Raw genomic sequence first — 22,682 nt, forward strand, 5'->3', positions numbered from 1 at the left:
CTCCGGAGGCAGCGAAGATGGAATGAATTGAGATGTCGCTCTTGGCGGCCATACGTTGTCCAGGCCTCGCTGCCATAGAGAAAGGTACTGTGAACACAGGCTTGATACACTCGGACTTTTGTGTTCCGTGTCAGTGCGCCATTTTCCCACACTCTCTTGGCCAGTCTGGATATAGCAGTGGAAGCCTTTCCCATGCGCTTGTTGATTTCTGCATCGAGAGACAGGTTACTGGTGATAGTTGAGCCTAGGTAGGTGAACTCTTGAACCACTTTCAGAGTGTGGTCGCCGATATTGATAGATGGAGCATTTCTGACCTCCTGTCCCATGATGTTCGTTTTCTTGAGGCTGATGGTTAGGCCAAATTCGTTGCAGGCAGCCGCAATAAAGATTACATTTACTAAGTGAATTATCCTTTAATACCTTCATTAAAGTTTTTACTTGAGGGCCTCTTCCTCTTTGGAGACAAGAATTCTACCAAGCTTCAATTTCCCCCTCCATAGTCCTGCCAAACCTTGCATTTTCTCCCCTCCTCCCACCACAGTACTGCCAGACTAAAGGAAACATTCCCCACTCCATCCATAACATAGTACATTTGCTGAATCATACCGAACAATGCTACAGGAGATCGGCTAGCATTGAGAAAAAGGTCAAAGTTTACCACATACCTGTAACTTGGTGTGAGAGATATATTGAAGCCTCCGTATCCATAAAGAAAAGCAGGATGAGAGTTATCAAGTTTGATTCCTTTCTTATGGACAACAAACATTGGTACTTGTGTTCCATCTCTACTTGGATAGAACAGCTGTGTAGAAACATCATAATGCTATTATAGGAGTATATTTTATATTCCATTATTAAAATGTAAAATCAGGTTATCAATCTCAAACATAAGTAGCCAATATTCTTCCACAAAGTTTTCATAGAGTGACTAAGTGTTTACTCTTTGTGAACCACTTAGATGGGTATCACGAACTTTGCAGAGTGACATATCAGTTAAATGTGCTTTCTCATTAATTTGCATATATCTCAAGTTGCTGATATTGACAGATCTTGGGAGTTCTCATTTAGGATTTATCCATCAGTGAATCACAACCTTAAAGAATAAACCTCTCCAAATCTCCAGACCCACAAAATCTAAACAGGATAAATCAAGCAAGAAATACACACACAAATAAAAGTTTCTATTGAAAGGCTGGAGTCGTATATGGGCCACAGCTTGGACATCTCTGCTATAGTGAAATAAGAGCATAATCCAGTAAAATATTTGGTCAGACTGTTCACTTCCATTTAATGTTTGATGTATATCCAATTGAGGTTGTAACTAGCAGAGTAGATATGTGGGAACCACTGGATGCACTGCATTTGGATTTCAAAAAGCATTCAATAAGGTGCCACACAAGAGGTTATTGCACAAAATTAGGGCTCATGTGATTGGGGATAATATATCAACATGGATTCAGGATTGGTTAATGGACATATAACAGATGGTAGGTCATTTTTGGTTTGGCTGGCTGTAACTGGTGGGGTACTGCAAGGATCAGTGCTTGGGCCTAAGTTATTTACAATCTATATCAATGACTTACATGAGGGGACCGAGTATAACGTATCCAGGTTTGCTGACAAAGTTAGGTGGGAGGAGCAGGCAAGGAGACTGTAAAGAGATAGTCAGATTAAGTGAGTGGGCAAGAACTTGGCAGATAGAATATAATGTAGGAAAAATAGAAAATCAGAATATTTTTCAAAAAGGTGAGAGATTGGAAATGTCAGCATCCAGAGGGACTTGGGTGTCCTTGTACATGAATCACAAAATGTTAATGAACAGGTGCAGCAAGCAATTAGAAAAGCAAATGTTAGCCTTTATTACAAAGGGATTAGAGTACAACAGTTAAGAAGTCTCACTGCAATTATATAGGACCTCGGCGAGACCACATTTAGAGTACTGTGTACAGAGTTAGCTTCCTTACTTGAGGAAGGATCTACTTGTCTTAGAGGGAGTGCAACCAAGGTTCAGTTAACTGATTGCTGGGATGAAGCGAGATTGTGTAGAGTAGGCCTATATTCCCTAGAGTTTAGAAGAATGAGAGATGATCTCAAGGAAACATAAAATTCTTAAGGGGCTTGACAGGGTAGATTCTGGGAAGATGCTCCTCCCCCCCGGCTGGAGAGTCTAGAACTCAGGGTCACAGTATCACATTAAGGGGTTGGTCATCTAGCATCGAGAGGAGGAGAAATTTCTTCACTCAATGAGTTTTGAATCTTTGAATTCTCTACCCCAGAAGGCCGTTGATGCTCAGTCATTGAGTATATTCAACGATTGATAGATCTTTGGATATTAAGGGAATCAAGCACTATGGGGATAGTGCGGGAAGATAGAGTTGAGGTCGATCAGCCACTAAAAAGCGTAGCAAACTCGAAGGGCTGAATGGCCTACTCCTGCTACTATTTCTTACTTTCTTATATAAAATAAAAACAAAAAATGTTGGAAATACTCAGGAGGTCTGGCAGCATCTGTGGAGAGAGAAACACAGCTAATGTTTCAGGTCGATGACCTTTCATCAGAACTGCAACCCATGTTCCTAACTGGGAGCAGGGAATTAGCTCACCCATGCTATGAGCTATGTAAATCGTATTTATTTATCTCCCCCCTTGCTTTGTAAGTTATTTTTCTCCCTATTTTAAGATTAATATGCGGCGCTGTCAAGACATTTGTTTTACTGAGAATAGCAGTGAGATCAGTAGAACACAATGACTCATGAAATTTAAATCTGCCTGATGGCTACAGAACAGCTATTTGCTAAAACATTATTTACCACATACAAGAATTTAAAAAGACATAAATGAGAAAAGTAATTCTGATCTCGAGACACAACATTTAAGATCTGTCGGGCCTCCACGTTCCCAGACCCCCTGGGTGCACTGCCTGCTTCCAGGCTCGCACATACCATAACCCTTTTAAAATTGGAACCACTATGTCTTAAAACAACAACTTGCATTTTATTTAGTGCCCTTAATGTAGTAAGATGTCCCAAGGTGCTTCACAGGAGGGTTATCAAACAAAATTTGACACCGAGCTGGAGAAAGATACCAGGACAGATGACCAAAAACTTGGTGAGACAGGTAGCGAGGCAGACACATTTAGGGACAGAATTCCAGAGTGTAGAGCTTAGACAGCTGAAGGCAATGGTGAACAATTAAAGTCGGGGACGCAGAAGAGGCTAGAGTTAAGGAAGCGCAGAGATCTCAGAGGATGTAGGGCTGGCGGAGATTATAGAGAAAGGGTGGGGCCAGGCCATGGAGGTATTTGAAATCAAGATAACTTTAAAATTGAAATGTTTCTGGATTAGGAGCCAATGTAGGCTAGCAAGCATAGGGGTGATGGGTGAATGGGACTTGGTGCAAGTTAAGATACAGCAGAGTTTTGGATGACCTCAGGTTTATGGCCAGCGAGCAGTGTTGGACTAATCAAGTCTGGACGTAACAAACACATGGATGAAACTTTTAGCAGCAGATGAGGTCAGACAGGGGCAGAGTCAGGCGATGTTAGAGATGGAAGTAGGCCGTCTTGGTGATGCAGCAGATATGTGGTAGGAAGCTCATCTTGGGGTTGAATACGACAGCAAGATTGCAAACAGTCTGGTTCAGTTTCTGACAGTTACCAGGGAGACAGATGGAGAGGGAACTGTGTTTGTGGTGGGGACTGAAAACAATGGCTTTGGTCTTTCCAATATTTAGTTGGAAAAAATTTCTGCTCATCCAGTACTGGAAGTCAGATAAGCAACCTGACAATTTAGAGACAATGGAGAGATCAAGAAAAGTGGTGGCGAAGTAACACTGGGGACTTTTATTCTTTTATGGAATATGAGCATCGCTGACACGGCCAACATTTGTTGCCCATCCCTAATTACCTTTGAGATGGTGGTGGTGAGCCACCTTCTTGGACAGCTGTGGTCCATCTGACGTAGGTACGCCAACAGCTGTTAAGAAGGGAATTTCAGGTTTTTGACCCAGTGACGGCAAAGGAATGACGATACAGACCCAAGTCAGGATGATGTGACTTGAAGGGGAACTTGGAGGCGGTGGTGTTCCCATGCAGCTGCTGCCAGTGTCCTTCTAGGTGGTAGAGGTCGTGGGTTTGGAAGGTGCTGTTGAAGGAACCTTGGTGAGTTGCTGCCGTGCATCTTGTATATGGTACACGTTGCTGCCATTGTGTGTCAATAGTGGTGGGAGTGAGCGTTTAAGGTGGTGGATGAGTTGATCAAGCAGGCTGCTTTGTCCTGGACACTGCTGAACTTCTCGAGTGTTGTTGGAGCTGTACACATCCAGGCAAGTGAAGAGTATTCCATCACACTCTTGACTTGTGCCTTGTAGATAGTGATAGGCATTGGGGAGTCAGGTGGTGAGTTACTTGCTGCAGAATTCCCAGCCTCTGACCTGCTCTTGTAGCCACAGTATTTATATGGCTGGTCCAGTAAAGTTTCTGGTCAATGGTAACCCCCAGATGTTGATGGGTGGGGAATTCAGTGAATGTAATGCCGTTGAATGTCAAGGGGAGATGGTTAGATTCTCTTTTGTTGGAGATGGTCATTGCCTGGCACTTGTGCGGCACTAATGTTACTTGTCACTTATCAGCCCAAGCCTGAATGTTGTCCAGCTCTTTGCTGCATGTGGACACAGACTGCTTCAGTATCTGAGGAGTCACGATTGGTACTGAACACTGTGTAATCATCAGCCAACATCCCCACTTGACCTTATGATGGAGGGAAGATCATTGATAAAGCAGCTTGAAGACAGCTGGGCGTGGGACACTTGAGGAACACCTGCGGCGATATCCTGGGGCTTAGATGATTGGCCTCTAACCACCACAACTATTTCCTTTGTGCAAGGTATGATGCCAACCAGTGGAGAGTTTCCCCCCCGGATTTCCATTGACTTCAATTCTGCTAGGGCTCCTTGATGCCACATAGTCAAATGCTGCCTTGATGTCAAAGGCAGTCACTCTCACCTCACCTCTTGAATTCAGCTCTTTTTGTCCATGTTTGGATCAAGGCTGTAATGAGGTCTGGAGCAGAGCGGCCCTGGCAGAACCCAAACTGAGCACTGGTAAGCAGATTATTGCTGTGCAAGTGCTGCTTCACACATTCCATCACTTTGCTGATGATTGAAAGTAGACTGATGGGACAGTAATTTGCCAGAGTGGATTTGTTCTGCTCTTTGTGGACAATTTTCCACATTTGTCAGGTAGATACCAGTATTGTAGCTACACTGAAACAGCTTGGTTAGGGCCACGGCTAATTCTGCAGCACAAGTCTTCAGTACTACTGTTGGGATGTTGTTGAAGCCCATAGACTTTGCTGTATCTCGTGCCTTCAGCCGTTTCTTGATATCACGTGGAGTCTATTGAATTGACTGAAGTCGGGCATCTGTGATGCTGGCGACCTCAGTGGAGGCAGAGATGGATCAACCACTCAGCACTTCTGGCTGAAGGTAGTTTCAAACCCTTCAGCCTTGTCTTTTGCACTTATGTGCTGGGGTCCTCCCATCATTCTGGATAGGGATGTTTGCAAAGCCTCCTCCTCCGGTTAGTTGTTTAATTGTCCACCACCATTCATGACTGGATGTGGCAGGACTGCAAAGCTTTGACCTGATCTGTTGGGTTTGTGGGATCGTTTAGCTCCATCACATGCTGGTTCTGCTGTCTAGCATGCATGTAGTCCTGTGTTGTATTTTGACCAGGTTAGCAGTATGCCTGGTGCTGCTCCTGGCATGCTCTCCTGCACTCGTTAAACTAGGGTCGATCCTCTGGCTTGATGGCAATGGTAGAATTAGGGATATGCCAGGCGATGAGGTTACAGATTGTGGTTGATTACAATTCTAATGCTGCTGATGGTCCACAGTGCCTCATGGATGCCCAGTTTTGAGTTGCTAGAGCTGTTCGGAATCTATCCCAAATAGCACGGTGGTAGTGCCACACAACACGATGGATGGTATCCTCAGCGTGAAGTTGGGTCTTCGTCTTCACAAGCTAAGTGCGGTGGTCACTTCTACCAATACTATCAGGGATAGATGCATCTGCGACAGGTAAATCGGTGAGGGCAAGGTCAAGCAGGATTTTCCCTCTTGTTGGGTCCCTCACCCAGTCTGGCAGCTATGTCCTTCAGGACTCAGCCAGCTCAATCAATAGTGGTGCTACTGAACCACTCGGTAATGGGCGCCATCAGCATAAATGTGAAACCTGTCGTCGTGTTTTCGGATGATGTCACTGAAGGGCAACATGTAGCTGAGAAATTAGGAGGGGCATGTCCAAGAATAATACTTAGGGGACACCGGGGTAACGATGTTGGAATGGGAACAGAAGCCATTGGAGGTGATTCTCTGGCTGCGACTGAGAATAGAATGAAGTAAGTGCAGTCCCACCCAGCTGGATGACAGAGGAGAGGCTTTGGAGGAGGATGATGTGGTCAACTATGCCAAAGGTTGCAGACAGGACAATAATGAATAGTTTATCACGGTCACAGTCATGTCGCATGTCACTTGTAACTCTGATAAGGGCTATTTCAGTCCTGTGCGAGGGATGTAACTTTGATTGGAGGGTTTCAAACAGAGAGTTCTGGGAATGATGGGTGTGGATTTGGGAAACGACAGCAGGGTCAAGGACTTTGGAGAGGAAATGGAGGTTGGCGATGGGTGGTAGTTTGCAAGGGCAGAGGGTTCAAGGATAGGTTTTTTGAAGCGGGGTGATGATGGCAGACTTGAAGGGGAGGGGAATAGTACCTGAGGGGAGGGAACAATTAACACCATCAGCTAACATGGGGGGAAAGGAAGCTGGGTGGTCAGCAGTTTGCATAAAAAAATGTTTACTTGCCATTGTCATTTTAACGATCATTCTATTGTTAACTACAACCAAACAGAAAAGTAACAGAATAAAATGACAAATGGTGACCAATTCAGAACACAAAACATTTATATATTCAGAGAAAAAAATGGAAGAAAAAAATGCTCAGCAGCTCTCGTTATTTCAGTTCTCTGATAACAGAGCCTATATTGGAGATTAAAAGATGATGAGGACCAGCCCCAAGAGAAAAGAATGTCTGTAAGCAATGAAATACTACACACATATGGCTAATTTTAGAATCATCAAGAGAACCTTCATAAAAGTTTCTTCATAAAAGGGTGTTGCTGTTACACATTTATCAGAGCTGTTTCAAGTAGACAATGATATACTTGTAACTATAATCTAACCACAGCAACGAACAAATTCCTTGGGACCAGAGTTACGTAAAGTATTCAAGCACACATACTCTCTCTGGTACAAAGTATTAAGGATAAATCAACGGCTTTTTAAATTTAGTCCAAGTCTTTCGTCAATCAGGGGAAAACTGCTCAACATGATGCCAGTTTGTGTGCATGCACAGATTAGTTGTTATGGAACTATAAAAATACATTTTTTTCATTTCTTCCCAATACAAAAAATAATTTAAGCCATTGTTAACATTTTATCTCATGCTGAAGAATAAATAACATGGGCAGAAAGACATCCACAAAATAGAAAAACAACTTTTCGTTTCAGCTGCCAGCAGGAAACAAGGAAAGCAAAAGCAACATCACAGTGATCTTGACATTTCACTAGCCCAGGTAGGGGAAAACAGATACAAGCGAGGCCCCCTCATTTTAACCCAATCACCCTAGCAGGAACAGAGTGGGTGAGTGGTTAACATCACAAAAGCCCCTATTTATTTGCTCCATCAATCTGTCCACAGGGCGCTTCCGACTCTCCAAGGTGGTGCACAGGTTTCAGCACTGGTAGTATGGCAGCTGTTCGAATTTCCACCAAAGCTGCAAAGGCTGTGAACATTGACTCTTGTGAGTACCCAGCTGCAATGTCCCTGGAGGTTCCCACACCTTTTCCTTACAACTTGTTTCTCTCTCACTTTTTTTTTATATGTCCACTGCCAATCTCATTCACACACTTCCTTTCATATGGTCTCTTTGACAGCTAGAGATAAATCCACTGAAGAACAATGAAGAAACGGAATAAAAGGGGATAAATGGAAGCTTGCTTGTATAAATCTATAATGCTAATTTAAAAAAAATTTCTTCAGTAAGTTGTGTCATTACATACCTCCAGAATTTGTTGCTTTGGTTTATCTATGTGGTTTATTACAATATATTGGTCAATTAACTTTTTTACACTTCATAGAATTACAATGACAGCACAGAGGGCCAATCGGCCCATCATGTTATGCTGACTAGTAGAGTTATCCAATTAATCTTACTCCCCTACTCTTTCCCACAAGTTGTGTAAATTTTTTCAACTTCAAGTATTTAATCTAGTACTCTTTTGAATGTTACTATTGAATCTGCTTCCACTACCCTTTTAGACAGTACCATTCCAGATCACAACAACTCGCTGTGCAACAATGATTCCTCATGGTGCCTCTGGTTCTTTTGCCAATCACCTTAAATCTGTGTCCTCTGGTTATTGATCCTTCTGCCAATGGAAGCAGATTCTCTTTATTTGCTCTATCAAAACCATTCATGATTTTGAAAGCCTCTATCAAATCTTCTCTTAACCTTCACTGCCATAAGAACGACGCCAACTTCTCTAGACTCTCCACATAACTGAAGTCCCTCATTCCTGGTACCATTCTAGAGAATCTCTTCTGCACCCTCTCCAAGGCTTTGACATCTTCCCTAAAGTATGGTTCTCACAATTGAACACAATACTCTAGCTGAGGCCTAACCAGTGATTTATAAAGGTTTAGCATAACTTCCTTGCTTTTCTATTCTATTGCTCTATTAATAAAAATCAAGGATTTCATAAGCCTTTTTAAAAAAAAAAAACAGCCTTAACTTGGCCTGTCACCTTCAAAGATTTGTTTACATAAATCTCCAGGTCTCTCTGATCCTGCACTCCTTTAAGATTGTACCATTGTGTTCATATTGTCTCCATCACTTATTTAGAATGCTCCCTGCATTAAATTTCATCTGCTGTGTCTGCCTATTTTACCGGTCTGTCTATTCCTTCCTGAAGTCTGTTACTATCCTCCTTATTGTTTGCTACATTTCAGAATCTCTTATCATCTGCAAATTTTGGAATGATGTCCAATATATGCAAGTCCAGGTCATTAATATAAATCAAAAAGAGCAGTGGCTCTAGTACCAATCCCTGGAAAACACCACAGTATACCTCCCTCCAGTCTGAAAAACAAGTATTCACCACTACTCTATGCCCATAGCTAATTTTGTATCCATGCTACCACTGGCTCTTTAATCCCATGGACTTTAGTTTTGCCACCAGGTTTATTATGTGGTACTTTGTCAACCACTTTTTGTAAGCCCATATACAGAACTTCAACCGTACTACCCTCATTAACCCTCTCCACTACTTCATCGAAGGAATTGATCAAGTTATTCAAACACGATTTGATGACTTTTATTTATTAGCCTACACTTTTCCAAAAGCTGATTTTCTCCTGGATCGTTGTCGTGATAAAAATGATGGCAGCCATCTCAAACTAGAACCCTCTTAAAAACTTATTTTGTCCTACCTGTTTCACTGAATATCTTCAGCTCTTCAGAAAATTTCACATTGTAATAGATTATATTGTGCAATCATGGCAGTTTTAACTCAGCATAGAAGCACAGGGACAGGCCATACAGTGCCTCGAGCCTCAACTCCATTTACCTGCCTTTTCTCCACACCCTTTAGATATGCTTAACCTAACAAAAATCCATCAATCTCAGTCTTGACAATGTTAACAGCCTTTTTGGGGAGCAGGTTCTAGATTTCTACTACTATTTGTGTGGAAAAAATGCTTCCTGATTTCCCTCCTAAATAGTCTAACTCTAATTTTAAGATTATGCCCTCTTGTTATGGATTGCATCACCAGAGGAAATAATTACTCTGTATCTAAAGTCAGAGCATCATTTACAGCACAGAAGGAAGCCTTTCAGCTCGAGTCCATGCCGGCTCTCCATGGAGCGATTCAGTCAGTCCCACTCCCCAGCTCGATCTCCGTAGCCTTGCGAGTCTATTGCCTATCAAATCTCAATCATTTTAGGTACTTCAATTAGATCATCCCTTAAGCTGCTAAACTGAAGCCAAGTGTATGCAAGTCTTCATAATGTAATTCATTAAGTCCTGGTACCATTCTCATGAAACTGCATTGTATCTCTTTCAATGCATCTTTCTTGTGGTTTGGAGCCCAAAATTGAACACACTACTCCAGATGGGGTCTAATCAAAGCTCTGTAAAATTGAACTATCACTTCCTCACTTTTCTATTCGAATTCCTTGGGATAAAGACCAATATTTCATTAGATTCCATTTTCAATTATTTTTCTGTCGGTTTTAGTGATCTGTGCACATGGACACCAAAATTCCTTTGCATCTCTACAGCGCCGAGCCTCTCCCTATTAAAACATTCTTGATTTACTCTCTCAGGTCCATAATCGATGCCTTTACCCTTTGTCTAAGTCTCTTTGCAACTTTTTCCTCCTACCCACACAATACTGCACCGTCTAACTTCATGTCATCAGCAAACTTGGATATACATCTGTATTCCTTCACCCGAGTGTCTCAATCTCCATTTACCACACTTTCAATATATTTATAAAAACTTTTGCTGTTAGATTTAATACCCATTGCAAGTTTTTTTTCATATTCATTACCATGCAGCTAAAGAAATTGCACTCATTGGAGCAGAAGTCTAGTACAGCAGGACTGCTGACCAGTTGAGAATTCCATCTATATGGTGACTCTGAGCAGAGAGGGCAGGGAAAAATAAGCAAGAAGGGAAATCTGACAATGGGAATGGGGAAGGGTAACTTGTCCTACTCATTTCCCTTCTCCCTAATTATTTTTGTCTATGCCAAAATCAGCCTCAATTTTGCCCTCCCTCCAAAATGTCATCAATTTCAATACCCATTGAATCTTAAGCTTTGCCAGGGATTGTCTCTAATCTAAGGGCTCCCGTGATCAAAAGATCTGCAGGTGGCTTAAGTTGGCTCTGTGCATTTATTCGTATGACTGAAGTATGATTAAATGTATTTTGTTCCTTTCATTTCTAGTCTTTTTACTGATGCCTCTGTGACTTTTTAAACTGACCTTTAAGATGAAATGCTGTGGCATTTCGAAAGCACTATTGCTAAGATAACCAGATGAAAGTGCAGCAGAACTTGACGAATGCGAGGTGAAACTTCAAGAGGGGGTCAACTTAAAATAGCTTCAGCTCCCTGTGACATTTGGGTGTTTCTAGACAGCTTCGAGAAAATACTGCAATACATATTTGCCCAGCAGTGACTGCAGAAGATAAATGATAGAACAAACTTCAAAATTGATAAATGGGCTTCAGCTATTGAAATTGCAGAGAAAAAATGCTGGTGTTGGGAACTGAGGAATTCTCCCAAAGTAGAGGCAACCGCATTGTGAGCTCCGAATACAGTATACTAAATTGAAAGTAGTACAAGTAAATCGCTGTTTCACCTGAAAGGAGTGTTTGGGGCCTTGGATGGTGAGGAGACAGGAGTTAAAAGGGCAGGTATTACACCTCCTGCAATTGCATGGGAAGGTGCCATGGGAAGGAAACGAGGTGTTGGGGGTAATGGAGGAGTGGACCAGGGTGTTGCGGAGGGAACGATCCCATCGGAATGCTGACAGGGGAGGGGAGGGGAAGATGCGTTTGGTGGTGGCATCACGCTGGAGATGGCGGAGGATGTTCCTTTGGATGTGGCCTACTCCTGCTCCTATTTCCTATGTTACATATTTGCTTCATGTCTAATGAAGCATTTTCAGCAAACAATATGAAAAAACACTCTTACACACTTTAACAAACTTAATGTGGCTGATTTTGCAGGGAGGGGGGCAGTAGGGTGCAGGATACCACAACATACAAATTGCTTCTGATTTGAATTAAGCAATGTAAATAATAAAGCAGGAATTTAGCATGGAAAGTTGAATTATTAGACAATTTGAATTAATCTACTTTGAATCAGGAGTAGATAGTGCAGACCATAATTCGCTTCAGATATAGCGACAGTTGGCTAGCAAAAAGGGATATCTGAAATTAAACAGCCTTCTAAGCCTGTTTATGCTAATAGTTAATTTGCCATTGATTCAACTTCAGCATAGAGCTCCAACCTCTTTTCATATGGATACAAAAAGTAAAAATTCATGCTTGATAAATAAAATGTGGATTTACCAATTATCATACTAAATTATTTTCAAACTCAGAATTCTAGCACTATATTTAGGATAAATGCCCATAGTTCAAAAGGGCTGAAAAACACCTTCATCAATATATAATACTGCAAACACATTGTTTGCAGTTGAGCCTTTAGTTTTGGAACATCTACCAATAAACTGAAAATAAGTACTAAGAGTCACAAAAATAATATAATTTTACAGGACTGACATTGGTTCATTGCCATTGCTCATAGCATCAAGAATAATGTGATTAGATTACCAATTAGATTGCCAATATATGAAAATGTAAGGCATCCACTTTGGACCTGAAAAGGATAGAACAGTATACTTTCTAAATGGTGAAAAGTTAGAAGTGGAGATCCAAAGAAACTTCGGGTTGCAGGAACATAGATTAAAAAAATGTTCTGAAAAGGTAGAGAAAATAATCATAAAGGCTAATGGAATATTGGCCTTTACAGTACAGGGGGTAGAAATCATGCTTCAGCAATACAAATCCCTAGTTATACCATACCTGGAGTAGTGAGCACTTCTGCGATCACACCTTAGGAAGTATATATTAGCATTGGAAGAAGTGCAGTGTAGATTTACTAGAACATGAGAGGTGCTTGAAATCATGAGAGGTCTAGACAATGTAAATAGAGAGAAATTGTTTCCATTGGCGAAAGGTTTGAGAACCAGAGGGCATAGATTTAAGGTGATTCGCAAAAGAACCAGAGGCAATATAAGGGAAAATTGTTTTTACGGAGTGAGCGGTTATGATCTGGAACGCACTGAGAGGCTGGTGGAGGCAGAGTCAATCGTTGCTTTCAAAAGGGAAGAGAATAAAATTGCAGGGGTATGGGGAAAGGGTGGGGGAGTGGAACTAACGAAATTGCTCTTGCAGAGAGCCAGCACAAACTTGATGGGCCAAATTGCCTCCTTCTGTCCTGTAACTATTCTATAATTCTATGAATGATACCGGGACTCCAAGGGTTAAGCTACAAGGACTGATTCAACAAACTAGGATTGTATTTCCTGGAATAAAGATTAAGGGATGGTTTCAGTCATAATGGCACAGAAGGAGGCCATTTGATCAAAGTTTTCAAGATATTAAGGGGAACACATAAGATAGGCTGGGAAAAACTATTTCTGCTAGTGGGGAGTCTAGTGGGGAATCTAGGGCTCAGGGAATAGTCAAAAAATTAGAGCCAGACCTTACAGGAGTAAAATAAGAAAACACTTCTTCAGGCAAAGGGTAGTAGAAGTTTGAGACTCTCTTCTGCAAATGGTAGTTGATCGATTGCGGCAGCATGAGGAACCAGGGTATCAAAGGAGCAGAGAGCCAAGGCCCGAGACCAGAAGCGGCGGCGGTGGCGAGAGGAGCCAGGGTATAAAAGGAGCAGAGACCAGAGACCAGAAGCAGCAGCGGCGAGAGGAGCCAGGGTATAAAAGGAGCGGAGAGCCAAGGCCCGAGACCAGAAGCAGCAGCAGCGGCGAGAGGAGACTGGGTATAAAAGGAGCGGAGAGCCGAGGCCTGAGACCAGAAGCAGCAGTGGCGAGAGGAGCCAGGGTATAAAAGGAGCAGAGACCAGAGACCAGAAGCAGCAGCGGCGAGAGGAGCCAGGGTATAAAAGGAGCGGAGAACCGAGGCCTGAGACCAGAAGCAGCAGCGGCGGCGAGAGGAGCCAGGATATCAAAGGAGCAGAGAGCTGAGGCCAGAGACCAGAAGCGGCAGTGGTGACGGTGAGAGAGCTCTGTTCTGTTCTGCTCAATTCTGTGGAGCTGCTTGACCAGCAAAAATCGAAGTGAGACATCACAGGAGAGCTGATAAGTGATTGGTGGGTATTTCTTCTGTGTCTCTTTTTTGTTTTGACCAAGTGATTTAAATCAGGAGACGTCATTACAGGTTAAGAGTACACTGAAATAATTTTTTTTTAAAATACTGAGATCCAAATTAATTAATTAAACAGAATAGAGATGGCCGGGCAGGCGATGTGTTGCAGCCGTAGTATGTGGGAGCTGGTGCGTGCTGGTGAGATCCACAGTGACCACATCTGCAGCAAGTGTTGGCTGCTGGAGGAACTTCGGCTCAGAGTTGATGGGCTGGAGTCCGAGCTGCGGACACTGCGACACATCAAGGAAGGGGAGTGTTACCTGGACACTGTGTTTCAGGAGACAGTCACATTCCTTTGATTAATTACATCCAATTTGGACCATGGCCAGGGACAGGAGGGTGTGACTGTGAGTGTGGCAGGTATGGGGATCCAGAATTTAGCTTTGGAGGAGCCTCAGCCAGTGCCCTTGTCCAATAGGTACGAGGTTCTTGCTCCCGATGTGGACGAGGGCACAGACTGCAGGGAGGATGAGTGAATGACCACTGCACCGTGGGTCAGAGCGCCATTCAAGTGGGGGGAGAAAAGAGAAATGTTGTAGTAGGGGATAGCACAGATGGGGGAATAGATACTGTTCTCTGCAGCAAAGACAGAGAGTCCCGAAGGCTGTGTTGCCTACTTAGTACCAAGGTTAAGGACATCTCTTCTGGGCTAGAGAGGAACTTGGGGTGGGAGAGAAAGGATCCAGTTGTCGTGGTCCACGTAGGTACCAATGACATAGGTAGGACTAGGAAAGAGGTTCTGCTGAGGGACTATGAGCACCTCGGGGCCAACTTAAAAAGCAGAACCACAAAGGTAATAATCTCCGGATTACTACCTGAGCCACGTGCAAATTGGCATAGGGTAAATAAGATTAGAGAGGTAAATGCGTGGCTCAAAGATTGGTCTGGGAGAAATGGGTTCCGATTCATGGAACGCTGGCACCAGTACTGGAGAAAGAGAGACCTGTTCCGTTGGGATGGGCTGCGCTTGAAACATGCTGGGACCAGTGTCCTGGCGAATCGTATAACTAGGGTTGTAGATAAGGCTTTAAACTAAATAGTGGGGGGTTCAATTGAAATGAAGTTTAAAAAGTCAAGAGAGCAGAGGTTCAGGGTAGTGTAGGGGCATACATTAATCAGAGTATGACAGGTAGGGCCAGAGAATACAAGCACAAGAATACAGCAGAAATCAGAACCAGAGTACGTAAAAATGGTAAAAAGTCAAAGCTTAAGGCTTTTTATCTGAATGCATGTAGCAGTTGTAACAAGATAGATGAGCTGACGGCACAGATAGAAATAAATGAATATGATCTGATAGCTATCACAGAGACGTGGTTGCAGGATGACCAGGACTGGAATCTCAATGTTCAAGGATTTTCGACGTTCTGGAAGAATAGACAGAAAGGAAAAGGAGGTGGGGTAGCTTTGTTATTAAAGGAAGGGATCAGTGCCGTTGTGAGTAATGACATAGGTGTAATAGATCATGATGTAGAATCAGTTTGAGTGGAAATAAGGAATAGCAAAGGAAAGAAATCACGGGTGGGAGCGGTCTATAGGCTCCCAAGGAGTTGCCTCTCTGTAGGACAAAATATTAATCAGGAAATAATGGATACGTGTAAGAAGGGCACTGCAATTATTATGGGTGATTTTAATCTGCATATAGACTGGACAAATCAAATTGGCAAGGGTAGCATGGAAGACGAATTTGTAGAGTGCATCAGGGATTGTTTCTTAGAACAATACGTTGCAGAACCTACCAGGGAACAGGCTATTTTAGACTTGGTAATGTGTAATGAGGTAGGATTAATAAGAGATCTCATAGTTAAGGATCCTCTAGGGGGAAGCGATCATAACATGGTAGAATTTCAAATTCAGTTTGAGGGTGAGCAACTCGAGTCTCAAACCAGTGGCTTCAACTTAAACAAGGGCAATTACAGAGGTACGAAGAAAGAGTTGTCTAAAGAGGGCTGGGAAGATAGACTACAGGGGAAGTCAGTAGATGAGCAGTGGCAGACTTTTAAGCAGATATTTCATAACACTCAGCAAACATTTATTCCGGTCAGAAGGAAGGACTCGAAGAAAACGATGAATCACCCGGGAATAACAAAGGAAGTTAGGGAGAGTATCAAATCAAAAACAAAGGTGTATAAAGCAGCAAAAGCTAATGGTCAGAGGATTGGAAATTTTTTTTAGAAACCAGCAGATGACTAAAAAACTAATAAAGAGAGAGAAAATTGATTGAGAGTAAATTGGCAAGAAATATAAAAACAAACAGTAAGAGCTTCGACGGGTATATAAAAAGGAAGAGAGAGGCTAAAGTAAGTGTGGGACCCTTAGAGGATGAGACTGGGGAATTAATAACAGGGAACAGGGAAATGGCAGATAATTTAAACCAATATTTTGCATCGGTCTTCACAGTGGAGGACAGTATAAACATCCCAACAATAATAGATGAGCAAGGTGTAAATGGGAGGGAGGAACTTGTAAAAATCTCTATCATGAGGGAAAAGGTGCTGGACAAACTGATGGGACGAAAGACAGATAAGTCGCCAGGACCCGATGGCCTGCATCCAAGGTTTTTAAAAGAAGTGGCTGCAGAGATTTTGGAGGCACTGACCGTAATACACCAAAACTCACTGGACTCCGGTAGGGTACCAGCGGACTGGAAAACTGCTAATGTGACACCCCTATTCAAGAAAGGAGGGAGATAGAAAGCAGGAAACTATAGACCAGTTAGCTTAACATCAGTCATTGGGAAAATGCTAGAGTCCATTATTAAGGAAGAACTGGCAGGACATTTGGAAAAACAATGTAATCAAACAGAGCCAACATGGTTTTATGAAAGGGAAATCATGTTTGACGAATTTGTTAGACTTCTTTGAGGATATAACAAAGTCGGTAAAGGGGAACCAGTAGATGTAGTGTATTTGGAGTTTCAGAAGGTGTTCGATAAGGTGCCACATAAAAGGTTATTACATAAAATAGGAGCTCAGGGTATTGGGGGTAATGTGTTGGCATGGATTGAAGATTGGCTAACACACAGAATGCACAGAGTCGGGATCAATGGGTCTTTTTCAGGTTGGAAAGCCATAACTAGTGGGGTGCCACAAGGATCGGTCCTAGGGCCTCAGCTATTTACTATCTGTATTAATGACTTAGAGGAAGGGACAGAGTGCAGAGTATCCAAGTTTGCTGACAATACAAAAATAGGTGGGAAGGCATTTTGTGATGAGGACACAAAGAATCTGCAAAGGGATATAGATAGGTTAAGTGAGTGGGCAAAAACTTAGCAGATGGTGTTCAATGTGGGAAAGTGCGAGGTAATCCACTTTGGTAGGAAGAATAAAAAGGCAGATTATTTAGATGGAGAAAGACGACAAAATACTGCAGTACAGAGGGATCTGGGTGTTCTTGTACAGGAAACACAAAAAGTTAGCATGCAGGTGCAGCAAGTAATTAGGAAGGCAAATGGCGTTTTGGCCTTTATTGCTAGGGGGTTAGAGTTTAAAAATAGGGAAGTCTTATTACAACTATACAGGTGTTGGTGAGGCCACACCTGGAGGACTGCGTACAGTTTTGGTCCCCGTATTTAAGGAAAGATATACTAGCATTAGAGGCAGTTCAGAAAAGGTTCACTGGGCTGATTCCTGGGATGAAGTGGTTGTCTTATCAAGAACGGCTGAACTGGTTAGGCCTTTATTCATTGGAATTTAGAAGAATGAGAGGTGATCTTATTGAAACATATAAGATTCTGAGGGGACTTGACAGGTAGGTGTTGAGACTATGTTCCCACTGGTGGGGGAATCTCAAACTAGGGGACATAGTTACAGAATAAGGGGGGCACACATTTAAAACAGAGATGCAAAGGAATTTCTTCCCTCAGAGGATGGTGAATCTCTGGAATTCTCTACCTCAGACAGTTGTGGAGGCGAGATCATTAATTGTATTTAAGGAGGTGGTGGATAGATTTTTGAAATCTCGGGGAGTCGAGGATTATGTGGAGCAGGCCTGAAAGAGGAGTTGAGGTCTGGGACAGATCAGCCATGATCTTATTGAATGGCGGGGAGGCTTGAGGGACTGAATGGCCTACTCCTGCTCCTACTTCTTGTGTTAATTTTAAAACGGAGATTGATAGATTTTTGTCAGCCAATGGTAATAAGGGATATGAAGCAAAGGCTTCATATGGAGTTACAGCACAGATCAGCCATAATCACATTGAATAGCAGAACAGGCTCGAGGGCCCACTCCTGTTCCTATATAGGTGCAAGGACATAATTGATCTCCGCGTAACAGATTGAGACCATCTGTTCAGCTTCCTGTACTGCTTCCTCCCTACCTCCGGCCTCTAAGTTAAACTCTACACCCCACCACACCGTATTCCTGAACCCACATCTTTCTCTGGTTTCTCTCCTATTATGACCTCATGACCCTCCAAGTTTACCTTGTTCATGAGACCTACCTGTTGCTCCCTTGACCCCATTCCCACTTAAGCAGTGACCACCATAATTCCCTCCCAGTGCCTAATCTTGCTCAGTGTAAATAGGCCCCTCTCAGTCATAGAGTTATTTATGGCACAGAAGGAGGCCATTTGGCTCATCGAGTCCATGCAGGTTCTCCACGGAACTGTGCAGTCAGTTCCACTCCCCAGCTCGATCCCCATAGCCCTGCAAGTCTATTTCTCTCAGGTGGCCATTCAACTTCCTCTTGAAGTCATTGATCGTCTCTGCTTCCACCATCCTTGTGGGCAGCGAGCTCCAGGTCCTCAAATATTTTGTGACTGACTACAGTGCATCTTCTTTCAATACCTACAATGCCTTTCCATCTTCATCTAACTCAGTGTGATTGCCCTTGCTTCCTTCCATGCTTACCTGATCATAGCCAGGGTATCTATCGAAGTGGCTTCTCTTCCCATTCCTGCACCGTTAACTTCAGTTTCTACCCCTTGCCCCCCTCCACTTCCCCAACTACATGCTTCCGCTTTGTGAGATCATCCAATGATATGGGCCTAGATTTTAGCCTGGAGGCAAGTTGCGAGGGGAAACTATTGAGAGTTCAGGAAACTTGACCGGATTTCCCAAATTTCCTGCAGAACGTAACTGCTCGACTGCTTTTATTTAAAAAAAACTGTGGGGTTCCTGCCCACAAGCAGCCTGATTGACAGGCTGGAGGCCTTTCATGCTGGAAGCCTGATCACAAGGCCAAAGCCTTATGAGAGCAGACAGGTGAACTGGGGGAATAATTGAGAGCATTGGTGTGTTGAGGGGTGGGTCCTGATTGCGAGAGATGGTATGTGGGTAGTGGGTGGTAGGGGAGCAAGTAGGAATGGGGTCTGACTGCAGGGGATTAGGGAGGGAGGGGAAGCAGACAGATTGTAGGGTAAGGATTTACTTGGTAGCTTTTTGGGCCTGGAAGGAGCAATCCTGTTCCTCTTGGCCCACAAGCAGTGCTGCAAAGGCACTTACTTCATGGATTCAATCTTGCTTGGCTTCTTGAAGATGCCCAGTTTCCCGAAGCTCGGGAAATATAACTGCCTGTGATTACAAATAGAATGACTATTAAAATGAAGGCACTCAGCCTCATTATATTTAAATGATCAACCAGCTTCCCCGTCCCTCATCCCAACTCCATTAAAAATAAAAAACGGGTCCTGTTCCAGATTTTATGCATCTTAACCTTCCATTTGACCTCAACCCACCGATTTTTGGGAATTACGATTCAGCCCAAGGAGTCAGCTTCAACACATTTTAATGACACCCAGTTTTCCCTCTCTACTACCTTTTGACACCTGCACTGAGCTTTATCTGACTGTTTGCCTGAAATCTAGTCTTGGTTGAACCAGTTTCTTCCAGTTAAACATTAAGAGCAAAGCTCCTGTCTTTTCCCCTACATCTCTAAGCCTTTGCTACCTGTTCTATCCCCCTCTCTGGCCACTCTCAGGATGAACCAGACTCTTTGTAACCTTAGGTGTCCTATTTTACACTGAACTTTGCTTCTAACCACATATCCTCTTCTTCACAAGGGCTGCCCACTTCCACTTCGATAACTACATGTTTTTGCCCTCGCCTCAGCCAATCTGCTGTTGAAAACCTTATGCCTTTGTCATCTTCAAACTCAACTATTCCAATGCTCTGTTGGCCAGCCTCCCACCCTTCATTAACTTGGGGTCACCAAAACTTTGCTACCAATATCCTACCCTGCACTAGGTCCTGCTTCATCCCTAGCCTTGTTGACCTATACTGGCTCCCACAATGCCTCCAATGTAAGTTTCTCATCCTAAGTGTTTAAATCTTTTATGGACTTGTACATTACTCAATACTCGCTCCCCACCCCAAAACAAACCTCTCTGGCTCTTCCCTTTTGTGCATTCTCCCCCAGTTTGTCCCACCATTGGTGGCCTTTCCTTCAGCTGCTTAGGCCCTATGCTTCAGAATTACCCTTCCCGAGATCCTCCACCTCCCTCTATCTGCGCCATCACTAAGACCACCTACTTCCTCTCTTCCTCTTCCATAACATCGCCAGACTCAGCTCACTGCTGCTGCAACCCTTATTCATGCTTTTGTTACCTCGAGACTAAACTATTCCAATGCATGCTTGGCTGGTGTCCCACATTCTACCCTCCGTAAACTTGATGTCATCCAAATCGCTGCTGCCCGTATCCTAACTTGCACCAAATCCTGTTCACCCATCACTCCTGTGCTTGCTGACCTACACTGGCTCCTGGTTAAACAATGCCTCGAGTTCTCATCTAGGTTTTCAAATCACTTAATGGCCTCACCCTGTGATCTCCTCCAGCTCCACAACATTCCGAGATAGGTTTGCTCTGCTAAATCTTTAACATCCTCAATTTTAATTGCTCCACCAACTGGTGGCTGTGCTTTCAGCTGCCTAGGTCCTGAGCTCTGGAATTCATTCCCTGAACCTCTCTATCTCGCTTTCCTCCTTTAAGACACTCCTTAAAACCCACCTCTTTGACCAAGCTTTTAGTCATCTGCCCTAATATCTCATGAGCTTCAGTGTCATATTTTGTTTTGTAATGCCCCTGTGAAGCATCTTGGCAAATCTTACTACGTTAAAGGCACTATATAAGTTCAAATGTTTGTTGTCTGCTACTTTGAGCCCCTCCTGAAAACCCATGTCTTTGACCAAGCTTTCAGTCACTCCTCTTAGTATCCCCTTTTTGGCTTGACATTCATTTACATCACCGTGAAGCAGCTTGAAATATTTTTCTATGATAATTGCATCATATATGTTAATTATTATTGAAGTGTGTGGGAATTGCTCCATGTCACAACTTTACAAAAAGCCTAACATGTAACTGATAGAGGCTGTAGATGTAACGTCAGTGGCTCTTTGCCTAGAATTACAGATAATTACATAGAAATTAAACATGGAAAAAGGTCATTCAACCCAACCTGTGCAAGTTTGGTGTTTATTCTCCATACAAGCAGTAGTCCTATCCCATCTGCCTGCTCTGCTTCTGTATTCCTTTATTCCCTATTCCTTTAACCATCTATTTAACCTACTCTGAAATGTTCACAAGGTCTCTATTTCAATTCCACAGCTCACAATCGACTATGTAAAAATATTTCTCCTGCTGTGTCTCAAAGATGATTAATAGTGCATGTCAGAGCAGGTGGGAGGGACCTGGACATGAAACCAGCGCAGAGAGTGCTGACAGCTGAATCATTGGCAGACTTGTTGCTTGAAGGAGCAGCAGACTTCTCACCAATAATAGAGTTGTAAGGCTGTGGGCTGTCAGTGCCAACTTTGGAAGGACATTTGAAGTGGGAAGATGGTTCATGACACCGATAGGTCCAGGTACAGAAAAACATAGGAAGTAAACAGCAGAGGGCAATTCACTATTTATTGAATGAGGGATATTCCCCGTGCTGCTAAGAGTTGAAGGAAGTCTTTGTTTGGCAGTGCCTGACTTTCAAATGAAACAGAGGACACTGTGAAGCCAGAAACTGGTCTAAATTCTGCTGAATCATATTCAGAGGCTGAGGTAAATACTTTTTGACATCAGACACTATCTTCGACCTATAGCAATGTACGCTAAGCGCCCCATTTTTACAATATGTCAGACAGATGGCTAATTTACACTACATGCAAAGAATTAGATTCTTTTTATTCCTGTCAGGTGGAAATTCTTCCATATTTGATTAATTTCCTTGGGTCTTGCTCAGTTTCCAATTTAAATTTTATAATATATTAGCCTGAAAGTATGGTGTTCACTGGTAGCTGATGTCTAGAACATGGTTCCAATCCTTTAGCTGCCACTGTGGAACTAAATAGGCAAATTTAGATCATTGTTGCCGGTAATTCACTGACAATTGTATTTGTTTGTAAAATGTTAGGCTGTGGGTCAATGACAGGCTTTATTAAAAAGGCTTGTCTGTCATTTGCAACAAGCGTGACATCTGAAGGATGATGGACAGCACACTAGATGCAAGAGATGTTTAGAATATCCCTCGTGATTTATTTTGAATGAAAATTTCAACATAAAATTATAGAACACTAATAAAATGTAGAAACTTGAGGATTTTTACACAATGCGTTTTGTTGAGTTCTTCTTCGGGCGTAGCCAATGCTGTATCCCCAGCTGCCCTAAGATTGCTGTGGTTTT

At 42.9% G+C, this 22,682-nt stretch overlaps 1 protein-coding gene across 1 annotated transcript in view; it reads right to left on the reverse strand.

Moving 5' to 3' along the window:
- Positions 1–22,682, reverse strand: part of LOC137362624 (prolyl endopeptidase-like) — a 173,453-nt gene that overhangs the window by 52,054 nt on the left and 98,717 nt on the right. Inside the window, exon 11 of the mRNA XM_068026980.1 lies at positions 666–802. Coding sequence (XP_067883081.1) covers positions 666–802 — 137 coding nt within the window. The remainder of the gene's footprint in view (positions 1–665; positions 803–22,682) is intronic.

Source organism: Heterodontus francisci, chromosome 3, assembly GCF_036365525.1.
Source record: "Heterodontus francisci isolate sHetFra1 chromosome 3, sHetFra1.hap1, whole genome shotgun sequence".
Taxonomy (NCBI): domain Eukaryota; kingdom Metazoa; phylum Chordata; class Chondrichthyes; order Heterodontiformes; family Heterodontidae; genus Heterodontus; species Heterodontus francisci.